Here is an 18,227-nt window from a genome sequence, read left to right on the forward strand (position 1 = left end):
GTTCTTAGAGCTCTACTTTGGTAAAGAAGGTCTTAGAATTCTCTCTTATCAGAGCATATGCTTGTCCTCTCTCTCTCTCTCTCTCTCTCTCTCTCTCTCTCTCTCTCTCTCCCCCCTCGCCTCCCCTCTCCCCCACCCCCGACACACATGCACTTGCACACACACAATCACAACCTAAAACTCTATGCTCTTGAATGTAGTGGTGGTTTGCAACTGTATCTCTTGCTTAGAACCGGATTTAAAGTACACTGTTTCCAGTACTCAAAAACGTTTCCAATGAATTAAGAAATGAGATTTTCCACATATGAAGATGACCTATTGAATAAGTTAATTAAAATAACAAACAAAAAAATAGCGAACTTCAGAAAATGGTTTTGCTAACCTATCTAGAATAAAGACTTTCAGTATTGTTTCTTCGTTTTGATATTTTAGACTGTAATATTAGCCCATAAAATATTTCATGACTTGCATAGGTTTCTGGGTGGACAGGAGGACATAGTAGATTGGGACTCCTGGAGATAATTTTAACTCCAATTGTTTACAACAAGTCTTTAAACAATGAAATTGACTTACTATGTTCTGGCTCCTACCCTGGTATAGATGAAACTGGGAAATGTAGACAGCTAATATTAGTGATACTCTCTAACTAATGAGAAAAAAAAAAAACAAATTCAAGTTCAAAAATCATGACTTTTAAATACTCATTGGAGAACTGAGGTCACAGATCAAATAACTGGCCCCAAATCTAAGGGACAGTGACTCAAGGGAGAGAGAGGTACAAATGAGTGCCTATCTGAGGTTGATACACCTAGATACTAGTAGGAAGAGTTCAGTAGGCTGGCTGAAAAATCAGTGTAGGCCTAGTGTGGTTTGGTGGAACAGTGTGGCTATCTATGGCTGTTAGAAAAACTGGGGGAATCTGTAGCCTTTTGCAGGATCTTTCTCCATTAATCCATTAAGCACTCAAAATAGAGATCAGAAAGAGCCATGCTGTCTTGGAGAGCAGTCGCCATGCATAAGGGCAACAAATCTCACTGAAAAGTATATAATCTATGGAGGGAAAGAAGAACTGCTGACTTTAGGATACTGGTGACCACTCATTGTGGAGGAAGAAAGGTAACAGAAAGGAGGAAATAAAAGTGTATTCCTAGGAAGAGCAGTCAGACTAAGTGCTGAGCCCACAAATGTAGCCAAGAGAAAGGCAGGAGAGTTGAAAAGGCCACACACCCCAGGGAGACAGACATACTTAACACAGTCTTAATGAGAACAACAAAAACTGTACCTAACACCCTTTACTGTGAAGCTAAGAAGCTTCCAACAGCAAGTAACAGCAGAATACCATTGAGGGAGGGATAGGAGGAGAATGAGAGTGTACAAAGAGAACCTCTTTGAGGCATAGTTCAAAGGTAGACCTAAAACTCAGAATCCAGCGAATATTGCTCTGATATATATCTGTCACCCTAGAAATAAGCTATCTATAGGAATTTGAAATCTGTGGTTCATTGAATATAACCATAGCAACAACAACAAAATCATAAAACCTGTCCAGTTTTCACTTGGATTAATGCAAAGCCCTCTATTAAGGTTCTATGGAGAGAAAGAAAGACGTGGCCATTGCCAGATATAAAAACTATCTCCCAGACTTTCCTAATCTGCAAGACTTTTAACAAAGAAAAAAAATTGAGGCATACTAAAAGGCAAGAAGAAACAACACATTCCCAAGTAACCAAGCAACCACCAAATAACTTCAAGACTTACTATTAAGCAAATGTCATTAAGATAGTGTGGCATTGGTGAAAAGATAGACTTAATAAGTTATTGGAACAGAATGCAGAAATATACCTGCGCAAACATTTCAACCAATGTTTAACAAAAATGCAAAGACAATTCAATGAAGAAATTTTAACCTTTTCAACAAATCACACTGGGACAATGGGTCATTCATATGTAAAAAGAGAACAGAAGAACTTCAACATACATTGTACAAAAATTAACTCAAAATGGATCCTAAACTTATACTTGAAATGTGAAGCTATAAAAAAAAATAAGGAAATCTATGTATGGGTTTTATATGTGTAGCTATGACACCAAAAGCACAATTCATTAAAAAAGATAAACTGTACCTACATCTAAAACTTTTGCTCTGTAAGAACACACAGTTAAGAGTATTAAAAAGTAAGTCCTAGATTGCACAACTATGTTTGTAAATTGCACAATTGAAAAAGGGCTTGTCTCCAGAATATGTAAAGTACTCTTAAAACTCAACAATTAGAAGGAAATAAACAATATAACATAAAAAATGGGCAAAAGATCTTGACCAACATTTCACCAAAGAAGACACACAAATGGCAAATAAACATGAAAAGATGCTCAACATCATTAGTATTATGTGATAAACTATGTCCCCAAAATGTGTATGTTAAAGCCCTAACTCTTGACATGTATTTGAAGATGGAACTTACAAGGAGATAATTAATTTTAAGTGAAGTCATACGGGTTGGACCCTAATCACATAGTGCTGTTTTAAGAGAAAGAGACCCGAGCGCTTCCCCTCTGCATGTGCACAGAGGAAAGGCCATATGCTGATACAATGCGCAATGCAAAAGCAGCCATTTAAAGAGCAGGAAAAGAGGCTCCACCAGAAACCAAGCCTGACAGAACCTTGATTTTGAACTTCTGGCCTCCAGAAATGTGGAAAATAAATTTCTGTTGTTTCAGCGCCCAGTCTGTGGTATTTTATTATGGCAGCTCTAGTAAACTAATTCAATTAGTCATTAGACAAATGCAAATTAGGAGCACAATAAGATCCCGCGAAACAATTTAAGAATGGCTAAAAATGAATAATAAAACCTGACAAAATGAGGTTCTGGCAAGAATGTAAAGCAATAAGAACTCTCATTTATTGTTGGAGGAAATGCAAAATAGTACAGCCAAGTTGCAAAAGTGTTTGGCAGTTTCTTACATTTAAACATAAACTTATTATATAACCCAGCAATCTTGTTCACATAAAAATTAGTATACGAAATTTTTACTAACTTTATTCATAATCATCTCAAATAGCAGATAACTATGATATACTTCAGTAGGTGAATGGAAAACCAAAACAATGGTCATCCGTTTAATGGAATGTTACTCAAAACGATAAAAGAGCAAACTATTAATTCATATAGCAATATGAATGGAATGTTTAATGCTTTTCACTATGGGAAAATAGTCACAAAAGGCAATATATTGTATGATTCAGTTTATATAACATTTTAGAAAAGGCAAAAATACAAGAATGGGAAATAGTTCAATGGTTGCTGGAAGCTAGTGGAGGGGACACAGACTACAGAGGACCTACCCAGAGACATTGTTAGAGTAATGAAACTGATGACGGTAATATATTTGTGGATACATGATTTTATGCTGTCGTAAAAACCATTGGTTTGCCACAAGAAGTACTTAATTGTATGCAAATTTAAAAAAAATTCAGCATAGGGTGATTCACCAGGTTAGAATGTAGACTGTAAGAATTAAATGTAATTATTTCAATATATGACATAAGTTTACAGAAGGGGATGAGGGCAAAAGAGCTGGCACAAGTGATTTTGAAAAACATTTTGAATGGATACTGTAAAGCTGAAGACAAAAAGAACTGTAAATTAATACTACAGTATATTCTAGTTGATAAATTTGTTTCTCACAGGGATACCCATTAGAAAATCTGAAAATAGGCCCGGCACGGTGGCTCAAGCCTGTAATCCCAGCACTTTGGGAGGCCGAGATGGGTGGATCACGAGGTCAAGAGATCGAGACCATCCTGGTCAACATGGTGAAACCCCGTCTCTACTAAAAATACAAAAAAATTAGCTGGGCATGGTGGCGCGTGCCTGTAATCCCAGCTACTCAGGAGGCTGAGGCAGGAGAATTGCCTGAACCCAGGAGGCGGAGGTTGCAGTGAGCCGAGATCGCGCCATTGCACTCCAGCCTGGGCAACAAGAGCGAAACTCCGTCTCAAAAAAAAAAAAAAAAAAATAGAAAATCTGAAAATACTTTACATGCATCTGTGGTTAACAAATAAATACATTATATATTATGTGAGCCATGTTTTTCACTCTCAGAAGGATGACACAAATAATCAGAAGGAAGGAGAGTGAAGGCTAGAATGAACCCAGTGACTTATATAGCTGCTGTGTGTTACATAGAATATATATGTATACAGATACAGAAAAAGTATGTGTAAACATACATGGTTAACATACATATTATTTACTTGCTCTGTTTACTGAGATGTCCTATAAGCAGTGATACCTCAATGGCAAAGAGCACACCTAGCACCTGGATTGTGGTTTTTAAATACCATTTTACAATAAAAAGAAAAATGCCTTATTCTAGGGTTGGGGAAGAGGAAATGCAAGATGAGTACGGAGAATCTGCTAGTGCCAGAAAGCACAAAATGCTCAAGAAAATAAAAGAGTGGGGAGGGCCATATTGAAAGGAAACAAGAGCCAATAGCCAAAGCTGAAACAATTTGAGAAACATAAATAGTGATAGTATTGGAATGTAATCCAAAGAATAACATTAATATTCTTGAGTCCCTCAGCATATAAATAAATGATTGAAACAAATAGGGAGAAGAAAATGAAAGTATTTAAATGTAGGGGACATGAAGGAAATAGAAAATCCCCATTAGAAAAGCACAGTAACAATTGCTGCAGGCAAAATTGATTGTTGAATGCTAAAATCAGTGGAAGAATCTTTAAGAAGAAATGGTATTTTCAAAGCCTTCCAGAATCTCTTCCCTAAAGCGACTAAATCTTTGGTAGTTTTAATATATTATCACAAATTCCTTGAAATCTCTTTTTCCAATATGAAGAGTTTAATTCTCCTTTCCTTGAGTGTAGACTAGATCTAATGCTCTAACTAATTCTAATGAATAGAATACATAAAGAAGAAAATAGTAATGTTACAGTGGAAAAACCTGGCAAAGCCATTTTAACCAAGTTATCACATTTAAATTAACGTCAACAGTAATTAGTCATGCTGATATGGCCCCTGATCGGATGCAATGAGAAGAGTTACGGATTTCACAATATTCTTTCCCAAACCCATAACCTCAGTGTATTCATGAGAAAACATCACAAAAACAAAAATTGAAGGATGTTTTACAAAAGAACTGATCACATCTCTTCAAAAAGCATCAAGTTGAGGAAAGACAACACAGGCTAAGAAACTATTACAGATTTCAGGACACTAAGGAGAGGTGATAATGAAATGCAACATGGGCTCTTCAACTGGTCTTGAACAGAAGATGAATACCACTAGAAACACTGGGAAAATCTCAGTAAAATTGGGAGTTTGGTTAATAGTATTATACTAAGATTAATTTCTTTTAATAAGTGAATAATAGTAATGAAAAATAATTTCAGATGAGGCTAGGTGAAGTATATACTAGAAAACTATTTACTATATTTTCAGTGATTCTGTAAATCTAAAATGAATTTAGAATTAAATTTTAAAAAATAGAAAAAAATGGACTGGCATGATATTTACAAATTTTATCTCCCCTGGAAGAGGAGCTCAAGGCAAACTGAACCCAAAGGAGCAGCCAGGGAGGCCCATCAAATAAGCATTTGAATAATTTAGCCTTGATGCCATGAACTTTCAAACTTTTCTTAAACTTTGTGGAGTTGTGTAGTCTATTTCATGTTCCGCAAAGAACTTTGAAGGAAGAACTGGTGCTGCTTAAGGACAAATGAAGGCTGTTAGTTTACTCTTGGCCTTCTGCTTCTACCATCAGGATGCAATTTCCACCACTTTTGTCATGTGCAGGATTGCAACAGTGGGAGGCCTGTTCCCCAGGTTAGAACCTCTTGGCTTCACCTTCACTTTTAATTTTTCCGGGTTTATGAGTCTGTGTGATATTTACCTAGGTGTAGTCTTCTATCAAGGTGGCCATAACTGATCTAATTTCACAAGTCTGCTTTCAAAGGGACGGTCTGTGTCAACTCTGAATTCTAAGTCATAGTAAAGTGAAGAAGAGGATATAGAGGAGGAAGAGATAGGAAGTAGTTACAGGGCCCTGTTCACAATGATATCTTCTTCTTGAGAAGTGCAACTGATAAGGACAGATCCTCAATTTTCATGTCTTTACATCAGTCTCGACCTACGATAATTACAATCTCTTTCCTGGAAATTTGGAATTTAGAACTAAAAGATACAAAGATGTTTGACTAGGAGAAAGAGCTGGAACTTCTGCCCCAAAGGACCCAGAGTTCTAGAAAGGCCTGTTTTAGTGCCTACTAATCTCCGTCCTCCAGTGCTAGCCTCACTGAGGTGTGGCTGGGTTTTTACAAAAGGAGATAGTCTCTCCCCTCTTACCTCAACTTCCTATTCTGGGAATAGAAGGAACCAGTGATAGTGAAGATAGCTAGTTGCTATGTTATGGGTTTTAGTTGCATTTGGCTATAAAAATGGGAAAAGTATGTGAAAGAGACGACCTCTTCCCACACACACATTGAGACAGATTGCAATTGGTCTGTGATCTTGTTTGCAAAAGATTCTGTTGGTCAAATACCTAAAGATAAAGGTGGGATGACCCTTAGATTGTACCAGCATTGCTAAGCAATTGTTGCAGGCTCTGAAAATACAAAATTTTGAGCCACCACCCACCATCCCCAAAAAACATTGATTGTGCTCTTTCTAAAGCCTGGATACCATCTCTATTAGTGTCCTGTGGCTGCTGCAGCAAAATTACCACAGACTGCATGGTTTCAAACAATAGAAAGTTACTCTCTCACAGTTCTGCTGGCCAGAATTCCAAAATCCAGATGTCAGCAGAGCCCCGCTCCCTACAGAGGCTCCAGCAGAGTGGGGGTAGCCCATTGCTGGCTGCTCTCAGCTTCCTTGATTTACAGCTATATCAGTTCCACCTCCGCCTCTGTCTTCACATCACCTTCTCTCTGTCTACTCTGTCTCATAAAGACATTTGTCATTGGATTTAAGGCCCACCTGAATAACCCAAAATGATTTCTTCATCTAAAGATCTTCAACTTAATTACAATGATACTTTTACTAAATAAAGTTCACAGATTCTGGGAATTATGAAAATATCTTTTGGGCGACCACCATTCAACTCAATCAACACACTACTCTTCCAATTATTCTTTTTTCCTTTTTCTTAAACTAAGTAGTGCTAGTTTCTGTTATTTGCTGTCAAAAGAGCATACATAGTTTGGTGTCTCAAGGTTGGCGGCAGCAGTTGTAAGTGGCCTGCACTATCTGTAATCTAAGGCTGACTTCAGAAGTTCTCCAGATTTAATGTAATAAGTATTACTTTGGAACTTACTAAAAATGCAAGTTTCTGCTCTCCTTGCCAGAGTTTTTCAACAAATTGGTCTGGGAATCTGCATTTTTAACACTTCCCAAGTGTTGTTGGTGAAAACAGGGAAATTATGCAAGCTCAAACCTATTAATGTCCCATTCAAATAAAAGCAACAGAAAAAGCAATAAAAAATAATTTGAAAACTTTAATAATGTCAATTATATAGTTATAAAACCACAAAATCTTTTAAATAAAGTACATTCAATTTCTTAGAGCATCTAATATTCAGATAATTTATATTTCATATACTTTCCAACATTAAACAATTGACTAAATAATGCATTTTCTATAAAATGATATTACAGCTTATACAGATAAAATTATAAAAATATTCCACACAGAAAAAAAATGGCAGTACCTATTAGAAAAATGCTACAAACTTCCCATTAAAAATATATATTTTATCACTTCTGTCATAAACATAATTTTTTCTTTCTAAAATTAAGTCTTATACCATTTCTTTATAGGATGATAATATGTACAAACCTTATATCTGAATGAATATAAATAGCAATACTGTAATAGTGTTACAGATATATTAGTAACTTTTACGGAAAAAAATATGGCTTTCTAATAAAAGCCTCTAGCATAGCTGAAGTCTCAAAGCTATTTAAGTTAGACATTCTCATATTCAGTAAGGCACAATGGAGTCTAGTTTTGTTTTTTTTTTTTTTTTAAATTTCCAGCTGAATTACTGCAAGCAGCAATAAGGGAAAATATAGTCAGTAGATAACGGACCAGATCTGACAGTTTGATTAACCATTTGGGGTTTATTTGGGGAGATAGTAGTTCTTTCTCCACATCATAGTTTCTTTTAATGTCCTGTGGCAAAATCAGTCATTGGTGATGAGAAAGAAATCACTGAACCCCGCAAGTGCCTGAGAACAGTTTACTCATCCATGAGATCCGGCCAATTGCAAAGAAACAGCCCAATGGCCATTTCCAGTTATAAGCAGCTTATTTTTACTGATTGGACCTGATTCCCTATCATTTCTAAAAATAACTTCTGATACAATTTGTACATTGTGAAGCTATGAAGGAACCTGATGGTCTTCTTTAGACTCTGAGTGACAGTTTTGGGAAAGTGGTATGTCTTCGAGTGCTTTAGCGCGTGCATTAGGCCCTTCAAGGTGTCTTGGTCACCATTTTTTATTCTCCACAAGCTGAGCAGCTTCAGGATCTGCTCACTGGATTTGCATGCCTTTGTTGTTTTTTCAATGTCTTCTGCTCCGACTTTCTTTCCCGGTAAGCTTTCCATTAAGCTACGAAGCTGCTCGAAGGTGAGGTTGGCATGCCCAATGTGCCGCTGCACGCTGTTTTCACAGAGGTCAATATCTGCATAAAGCAAAAGCCCAAAGAAGCGTTCACATCATTTATATTCATCCAATGCCATCATAAAACCAGCCTGAGGGAAAAGGTTCTCACAGAATTTCATAATTATATTTCAATGGTAGCCTTTTCTTTTTTTTGAGGGGGGGTTAAGGACACCATTTATTTCTAAGAACTGAGATAAATATTGTTTTTTGTTATAATAAGATAGTATGCTATATATTCTTGGCATCCAACAAAACTGTGGGTGAAGCCTCTAATTTTGAAAATTAACAATAGAAAATAACACACATCACTGTTTTCTAAGAAAAGTTTGAGAAATTAAAACCCTAACATTTCAGAAAAAAAGGAAAGTATTCAAGTTAGCTTTGTAATATAAACTTTCATTAGTAGGCACTAGTTGATAAGCTCATTGCTCGAACTAGTCTTTAAAGAATACACATAGCACTAGAGGACTATCTCCATGAAGAGGATATCCGAAAACCCAAAAATATGAGGTCAAGGACCTGAAGGAAACACCCAGTCTGGAGAATATTTCAGTAATAAGCTAGGATATAAACCTAAGAGGAGGAACTAACATTTCTATTAATGACATGAGTCATTTAGTATCTGCGAACCCTAAGGCAAATCAGTTCATCTTTCTGGGCTAAAATGTTCTCATTTATAAAATAGGGAATTTGGTTGCTTCCAATTTTAACAGTCTCTGATTTTCTCTTTTCTTTTGGCTTCAGGGCTAATTATATGTTCAAAGAATACTTTTGGTTTGCCCAAGACAGAATAAAAGTTTACTCTTTGCATAAATAAAAGTGTTCAACTCTCAAAGACATTGGTGTCCTAAAATCTGTTGCCTATGTTTTAGATACTTGAAGTTTTTAGGGTTGTGCAAGACTATGCAAGTCATTTAACTACTGGTGACGACCAGAATGAATTTCTCTTTGACCTTGTCTGCATTATGGAAAGCCTCCATCCTTTTTCTTCTAGCATGTCCTCCCAATGCTAACTGAAACCAGAATTCTTTCCATCCTGTGTCCTAAAGCTTACAGTCCACAGGATGAAACTCATTTTCTTCAGATTCTTTCCCACTTCTCTCTCTTCTCTCTTTCTCTCTCTTACCATTTGTAAAGGAGAATCTTTATATAAACCTATAATATGTGAGAATGTTTTGCTTTAAGTAGCTTTTTCCTACATGAGTCTCAAACGCTTTTTAGACTTTATCTCATTAATCCTCACAACATATGTTATTAAAATGGTAATTTAATATAGGCCATATCATGAGGATTAATAAGAGGATATTTGTAAGATACATAGAGCCTACCTGGAGAGAATTACCAGGTAAATAAAACGGAGCTTCTTGGTGAAGATGCAATGTATGTTTCAAAATGGTTAAAGAGCTTCTCCTTGGTCATCTAGAGAGGGTGTTTATAGAAGAACTAAGGGATCCGGCAGCATATTCCCTGAGATATAGTCCTGACTTGAAATGCATTTCCCTGCTCTTAGAGTGTTCAACATACTTTACAAAGAAACTGGGGAGCAGGGGTGAGCACAAAACCTTGCATAACTGTTTTTGGAATCACATCTACATTATCAGTTGACGGAAACTTTTCCAGTCCAACAATGATTCCAACAGGGAAACGTGATCCATACAACTTAACAGCCATGCAATCTTGCTCCTGATTTATGATAAATGGGTGTCTCTGATTTCTGATTGATCTTTTTATTTTTAGATTATCATACCTTGGATGATCTTCTTGACCATATCTTGGTCTTTGTTTTGATGTTTCCATAACTTCAGCAGCTGGAAAGTCTGTTCTTGCGAGCTGTGTCGCCGTTTTATCCTCTCGACACTCTCTGCATTTACTTTGGTGCCAGGCAAATTGTCTACCAAGACACTAAGCCAATTAGGCGTAAACTTTGTAGGAACAGCAAACCTGAAGAATGCCTCCTCACACAGGGTTACATCTAAAGAAAGGTTAGAAAACCAAGATTTACTCAACAGTTGGATTTCTGAAAGTCTATTCAATACAAACTAAAAGAAAAAAAAAGGCCCACACAATTGAATTTTGCAAGATAAAATATGCTAAAATGTAAAGCTTGAATAAAATCAAGCCTCTGTTGGCTAGTCTTAGTGGCAAAGACCAACTGAGCTTATGTGCCTTCCAAGAGAAGGCACATTTTTTTAGGCATTGTTTTCAAGAGAAAGTTAGTAAATGTCTAATTAGAATGAAATATTGCTACAATAAGTTACAGTCAAAAATTCTTATAATTGAATACAAATATTAACATTCTGTTAAAGGTTTACCTATTGCCCACAGGGAACTTCAAGATAAATGTCAAAACAAATATTATCACTGACTTTAAGGAATTTGAACAGTAATTTAAAATAGTATGTTATTTTATGCCCACATCGAGACACATAGTTTACCTTTGGAAACAAGGCAAGAGATAGACACAGATACATAAGTAGCCATTACATGGGAAACTAACCAAACATAAAACTATGTTATTTACATAAGCATTACAAAGGCCAGAGAATCTGGGTAGCATAAGTATGTCCCAAAAAATGTGAGTAATGGGAGTTTGTTATTGGAATCATCAGACCTGGCTTTGAATGCTAGTTCTATCCTATTTCATTCCACTATCCCTATTTCATCTAAAGCAACTTACACAGTGTTTTCGTAAATATTAAAGCTTCTATAGCACAGTACCGCATAGTAAGTGCTTAATAAATGAAAAAAGTAAATTTAAAAATGAATTAAAGACAGTGTTAAAATTTGATCTACCCCTTTAATACCCCTTCGTTCTTTTTTTAAGATAAGAAAACAGAAAGGCTAGATGACTTACATACAATTTCAATTACACAGTGAAAAAATGTTGGAACTGGGTTAGAATCTCATTTATATATCAATCTGCATTCCTATGCTTCATAAACTTCTTTGTAGTACAAAAAAGTATTTGGGGAGAGTCAAGCTGGTTCATACCATTGCTTGATTAAACACAAAAAGAAAATCATTTTTAGTGTGATGCATCTTTGAATGAAGGTCTGATATTAGCCTAGTGGTGGGAGTGACAAGGTGACCATACACACTAACCTGATGAATTGTCATCACTACCATGGAATGCATTTGAATAACTAAAGATGATTTTCTTTTTTGTGTTTAATCAAGAAATGATACTAGTGATCTGTACGCAATGAAAAGCTTAACACAATCAGAGTAGCTTGGAAATTCCATGCAATAGATGCACTAATACCATAGATAACAAAGCCAAGCACATATTTCTAATTTGTATTTTTTTTTTTTTTTTTTTGAGATGGAGTCTCCCTCTGTTGCTCAGGCTGGAGTGCAGTAGTATGATCTCAGCTCACTGCAACTTCCGCCTCCTGAGTTCAAGCAATTCTCTTGCCTCAGCCCCAAGTAGCTGCTACTACAGGTGCCTGCCACCATGCCCAGCTAATATTTGTATTTTTAATAGAGACAGGCTTTTACCATGTTGGTCAGGCTGGTCTTGAACTCCTGATCTCAAGTGATCTGCCCACCTTGGCCTCCCAAACTGCTGGGATTACACGTGTGAGCCACCACACCTGGCCTAATTTGTCATCATTTCTATATCACTTTGCTTCTTAGCTGCCAATTTATACTTTAGCCCTTTGCCTATGAGTAAGATTTGATTTCAGTGTGAAAGGAGAGAAATTCAAGCATTGAGGTGTTATCTGTGAGAAGATGACGTTTTGAGAAATTCTGAGTTGTAGCTTTAGCAGTGATGCATTGAGAGTAGCCTTAGCTAGTTAAGATTCAAGGAAGGGAAAATGTGAGTTTGACCAAGAATGCGGACAGAGGCCTTGTGTTCAACTCAGAGAGAGATGATACTACAAAATCATACCAAGATATATTTTGGAAGGTAATTACCTATTCCACATTTTTGAGTTGATTCATTGTTTCCGGAACATAGATTGTCGTGTGTTGCATTTCCTTTCTGAGTTAGCAGGAGACCAAATACACTACAATTTGTGTGTTTTCTACAGGGTGCTTTAGATGACGTCTCATTTGAGAAGAATCCACCTGGACATCTTTTGCAAACTGTATTTCGCTCTGGGGTTCCTACGGAAAATACCAAGCAATTTAGTACCTTCTCACATCCTTTCCCAACAGATGCCCTCTTAATACAGTTGTGGAAAGACTTTTCACTTGTTTTTTACTGCTACTATTATGTTGTACAAAACTCTAGGCATTTTCATTTTTCACTTCATTAGACAGAGAACAAAACTTCCAGCATCATCCCCTTTGGCAGCTTCTTCTCCTTGTAATACAAATGCAAGTCAGTTTTCTCATTACCTACAAAAGGCTCATGAAAAGTGAGAGGAATGGAAAGAAGGGTAGGATGTTCATTAGTCCTGCCTCTGCTGAGTGGCAGTAAGGCATTGTTGTCAACCATATTCTTCATACAATTATTCCTAGAAAATCATCAAGATAACTGCTGTGTGTCTGCTGTAATATCATTCTTCAGAATTAGTACCCATTGAATGCTGCATCATTAAATTCCAATCAGTTCCTACTGAAGTTCTTTCCTTCCTGAATCCTAATTGTGAAGCAACTCATAAGTATGCTAACCTTGAGAAGTAAAAATTTACAACATTATAATAAACTTTTGAAGGTGGCAATAAAGTTGGCCGCTGACTCAAAAGTGTACGCCTGCAGTTAAGCTACATAGTAAACGGAAGATGATATACTATTTGCTTAAACTGTTTAAGAGAGCAGAGTCTGCAGCAGGAAGGGTGATTGCAAGGGCATTTTACTTCATGAGGGAAAGATATTTGATAAATTTGAAAAAAATCATTGGCAGGAAAATTTGAACCAGTCAACAACTAAAGATGCTTTTAAAAATAAATATCTTCAAACACTTGACTATATTATGTGTGGCTAGATCAAACATTCCAGTGTATCTGAATATGAAAATATCTCCATCTAGTGTAGGCTAGTTGAACAGATTTAGACTTCAATATTCATATGGATATTTTACAGGCTAATTCTGGCTTATACAATATAACACATATGAAAGAGACAAATGAAAGCTACAGAAAGTTATTACACTTCATTTATAAAAAGGTTCAACCTCCTACCTCATTATACCTTTTACCGAAACCAGAAAATAAAAAAGGGGGCAAAATGGATTGGTTCCAGTTTCATCTCCTGTCTCTTTCCTTTCTAAAGGGATGGATGATTCATTGACCTGTAAAAATGACAAAGGGCTGCAGAAAAAAAAGAGCAGGAGGGGAAACCACAGCCTACAACCTTCACAGATTAAATGTTATTTCCAGCATTGCAGTGAGGACTTTTTTGTGTTTGTTTTTGTGTTTGTTTTTAGTACTTTTCTACTACATACTACTCCTTAATGGGATCCAACTCTACACCAAATTCTATAATATCATAAGCAGAGGTTATTTGGGCAGGGATTCCATGGTGTTCTTTCATTGCTAATTAACTAGAAATAAGTGACTTGGACACCTGGGCTCAGGTCTCCCTTTGTTGACTGACATATACTCTGCATGAAGAAGAATCTTTTTTGAGGGGGATAGGGGGATGGAGTCTTGTCTGTGTCACCCAGCCTGGAGTGCAGTGGTGTGATCGCAGCTCACTGCAACCTCAGCCTCCTGGATTCAAGCAATTCTTCTGTCTCAGTCTCCTGAGTAACTAGGATTACGGGCATGTACCACCATGCCTGGCTAATTTTTGTATTTTTAGTAGATACAGGGTTTCACCATGTTGGCCAGGCTGGTCTCAAACTCCTGACCTTAGGTGATCCACCGCCTCGGCCTCCCAAAGTGTTGGGATTACAGGCATGAGCCATCATGCTCAGCCTAAGAATCTTGTCATTCTTCAGATACATATCTGTAGCTTGAGTCTTCTCATGCATCCTAATGATAAGATCTTAGGTGTCAGATATTTCTTTTAGGTAAGTTAGCTTTTTAAGTTATTTAACAGAAAGACTCTAAGAATGATAGAACTAATGTTTCATAATATATTCAGAGGCTTATCTAATGGTCTTCCTGAACATGACTTCCCTCTTTATAATTGATAGTGCTTTTTATGAAAAAAGATCTATCTAAGTAATGATTCTTTTACCTTATTACTATCAGTGGAAATATAAAAATTATAACCTGGCAGGCAAAATATGAAATATAATGATGGCGGAATTTGGCTTTACAGTTGAGAATCATGCTTGCTATAAGTAATTTCACAGGAATTAACAGAATGAAGTAAATAAAACATGGCAAGTAGACAATCTGATTTCAAAACAGCAGCAGCAACAAAACGGTTATTAAATACTTTTTAGAGTAACACCGCATAATCTTTCCTTCTCTTTGGACTGGAAACCTCTTATTTCCCAAGAGGAACTGCTGTGTGGGTTTTTAGGGAGGGAGAGGTAAATAAATCCCACTGTGGTGCCAGTGTACACAGAGTAAAATGTGTACTTTTGTTCTGAGTCTTCTGGCTGCCTGCTTACTTCATTCTACAAACAGATTTTCATGTTTACTTAAGAAAAATCCTTGTTATTTCCATTATTTTTCAAAATTTTCTAGTTTCCAAGCTGTGTAGCTCACATTTAATATTTCTACATATATAACTTACTGAATGAATTAAATAGATTTGCTTTTATTGGCTGGTATTCTGCACCCCCACCTCACCCACTACAATTTAGCTTAGCTTTTGAGTCCCAAGTACCAGCCAATAAAAAGTAGTAAGTATCACCAATTCCAGTATCATCAAATACTCACACTAAGAGGAATTTTCGGGGACTGTCATGCAATTTGCACCCTCTGTGATTAATTTTATAGGATTCACTATTTGAGAAACTGAATAGATTTTTATTTTTGAATATGTTTCATTTGTATGCCTTTAAACTGAAATTATTGGTTATCTAATAATTTAGACTTTGTATATCACAACCTTTAAGAGTTAAAGTTAGTTACAAATAATTAGCATTGATTGCCCTGTTGTTCTCAACCAGGAGTAATTTTGCCACCTGACGACATTTGACAGTGTCTGAAGATATTTTTGGTTGTCACATGGGGGAAAGACTGCGATTGGTATCTAGTGGCTAGAGTCCAGGGATGCTGGTAAAATTCTACAATGCATAGGACAGCTGCCCACTAAAAGGAGTCCAGCCCAGGAATCCAGATATTTCTTAAAATATCAGTAGGGCTGAAGTTGAGAAACACTGCTTCAAATTGAGTCCTCAGAATCTATACTTGTTACTTCCTTCATCTAAGAAAGCGGATACTCTTAATTTTCTCAAGCTATGAAAAGTTATAGACTAAACTGAAGCTTCACAATGTGGTAGAAAAAAATGTGGGTAGCTGGTTTAAAAGATTCAATACACATGAGCCCTAACCTATGGTGTTCAAAATGCAAAAGTGAAAATACTTTTTTTATAGACAAGTGATTGCTCTTGGCTTGACAATCTGTTTTGTCTGAGATAAAGAATAAGCTCGTTGAAGAGATGCTGCTATAGCCTTTACCCTCCCAGACACTCAGCTCCCATGCTAAAGGGAAAACTAGCCTTGTTTTTAATAATGAAATGCAATTCCCCTCACCGTTCTCATTTTTTACATAATTAATCATAACTGCTTATTGTCAGCACTCCAGAGTCTCATTAATATCAGCATAATTACTCTCTTGGTATAAATTAACATTTCTGATGTTTGTCAAAAAGCACTCTAGTTTGAAGGTGTCCATGCTGAAGTGAAACATAGAGGTACAGATCAACTATCAACAGTGCAACTCAAGTATGTTTCTTAAAAAAAAAGCAATCCATCATGCATCTCATAAGAGAGTAATTTGCTGCATTTGAGATTTGTCACTAAACTGCCCTGTCATGGCCAAGTATTCCCCTGAGCAATGGTCCTTTGGAAGTACTCCAGACACACAGTACCTACCTGGCAGTTTCCATTACCTTTGCAATTTGCTATCCTATGATGTCATCAGAAGAAAAGTGTTCTCCTAAACTGTCACAACTATCTGACTTTGCACGATCCTAATTAATTTTGCTGCACATTGACACGTACCAGCTTGCACCACTCCAAATCCAGGAGGGCAGCTCCTGTGTTTCAAGCAGAACTCTACCTCAAGGTAGCTCCCTTCCTTGCATTCGCACACGCGGTTGTGGGTGCGATTGCACTCCTGCTTGACGTACTGCAGCTCCTTGCATACAGGGCTACAGTATAGACATTCGTCACTGGTGTGCCAGCTGTCTGTGTAGTAGTGGTCAGGGCAAGGGGCGCACACGGTCTTCCACTTTGCTGTACAGTGCTGTTTTAGGTAGGTACCAGGAGGACATTTGTCACACAACAGCTGATGAGAAGTTTCTGGGTCATAATGAAGGTACTTTGGAGGAAACATTTCCTGGGTGGTCCATTTAATGGAGATGTCCAGAAACTAGAAGGAGAAAGAAACACAGTGGCATGTTAGCATGAAAATAGGGCTGTTCTTGTGCGCAATAGTATCATTTGACTCAAAAAGTCCTGTATTACCTTAAGCCTAATGAGATGCACCGCAAAGTAAGCTCAGAAGCCAGAATTTTTGCCTCCAGTAGCTTAATCTCAAAGACCAAGAGTTCAGATAGCAGTAAACATATTAGGTAAAATCCAGGCTCAAAGATGACTGGAGTAGAAAGCTCATCAAAATAGAACTTAAAACACTTAGATGCACTGCTGAATTACCACATGAACTGAAAGACACTTTGTCTTTTTGGGTTTCAGGATTATCTCTGGGTGAGTAAGTTGGATTAACTAGCAGTTCTCAGAAGAGCTACACCAAAATCACCTGTTAAAAATGTAGATTCCTGGGATTCATATGCTTAAGTCATCTTATTTCACTGATGTGGGATTGGGCCTGGGATTTAAAATACCTGCAGTACTTCTGACGCCTGGGGTGCATGCTAAAAATTTCTTTTAATTTATTCATTTGACAAATAACCACCGAGCCCTTAGTATGTGCCAGGTTTTGTTCTGGGTACTTGGGATGCCGCTCTGAATAAAATAGGCAAGGAATTCTGCCCTTATGAAGTTAACAATCCAATTAGAGAACTAAAAATAATACATTATAATAAACTCTTTAAGTATTGTTAAAAAAAAAAAGAGAGCAGGTAAAGGAGACTGGAAACATGGAGGGGAAAATAGGGAGATTAACATTTCTAAGTGAGGTGGTCATATTGGGGACTAAAGGATACCTCTTTTAGTTTTCCTATTCTAAGACTTGTTGATTCCAAGAAAATACTGAAGAGTTGGTAATATGTGAAGGCACATGATTATAACAGTCTTTCCTATCATTCATTCATGCAACAGATATATGTTGAATGCCTACTAGGTGTCAAGCACCAGGAATATGCTGGTGAGTCAGACATCACCCCTGTTCCCATAAGCTTGCAATTCATGAAAAAGATTCCTCGAATTTAAGGTTGACATTTTCTCTAAAAATCACATTGACCAGCAGTCTTGACATCTAAAAATAAAATTAATTTAAGTAAATTAAATGAC

At 36.8% G+C, this 18,227-nt stretch overlaps 1 protein-coding gene and 1 long non-coding RNA gene across 2 annotated transcripts in view; one reads left to right on the plus strand and one right to left on the minus strand.

Annotated features, from left to right (window-relative positions):
* The window catches only part of LOC119471640, a 248,972-nt gene that overhangs the window by 162,363 nt on the left and 68,382 nt on the right, over positions 1 to 18,227 (plus strand). The window lies entirely within an intron of this gene.
* The window catches only part of TNFRSF11B (TNF receptor superfamily member 11b), a 28,382-nt gene continuing 17,651 nt past the window's right edge, over positions 7,497 to 18,227 (minus strand). Inside the window, exons 2-5 of the mRNA XM_017530685.2 lie at positions 16,758 to 17,127; positions 12,601 to 12,792; positions 10,430 to 10,654; positions 7,497 to 8,701 (exon numbers count right to left, since the gene is read on the minus strand). Coding sequence (XP_017386174.1) covers positions 8,313 to 8,701; positions 10,430 to 10,654; positions 12,601 to 12,792; positions 16,758 to 17,127 — 1,176 coding nt within the window. The 3' untranslated portion in view covers positions 7,497 to 8,312. The remainder of the gene's footprint in view (positions 8,702 to 10,429; positions 10,655 to 12,600; positions 12,793 to 16,757; positions 17,128 to 18,227) is intronic.

This window comes from Cebus imitator, unplaced genomic scaffold (genome assembly GCF_001604975.1).
Source record: "Cebus imitator isolate Cc_AM_T3 unplaced genomic scaffold, Cebus_imitator-1.0 Scaffold68, whole genome shotgun sequence".
NCBI classification, from domain to species: Eukaryota; Metazoa; Chordata; class Mammalia; order Primates; family Cebidae; genus Cebus; species Cebus imitator.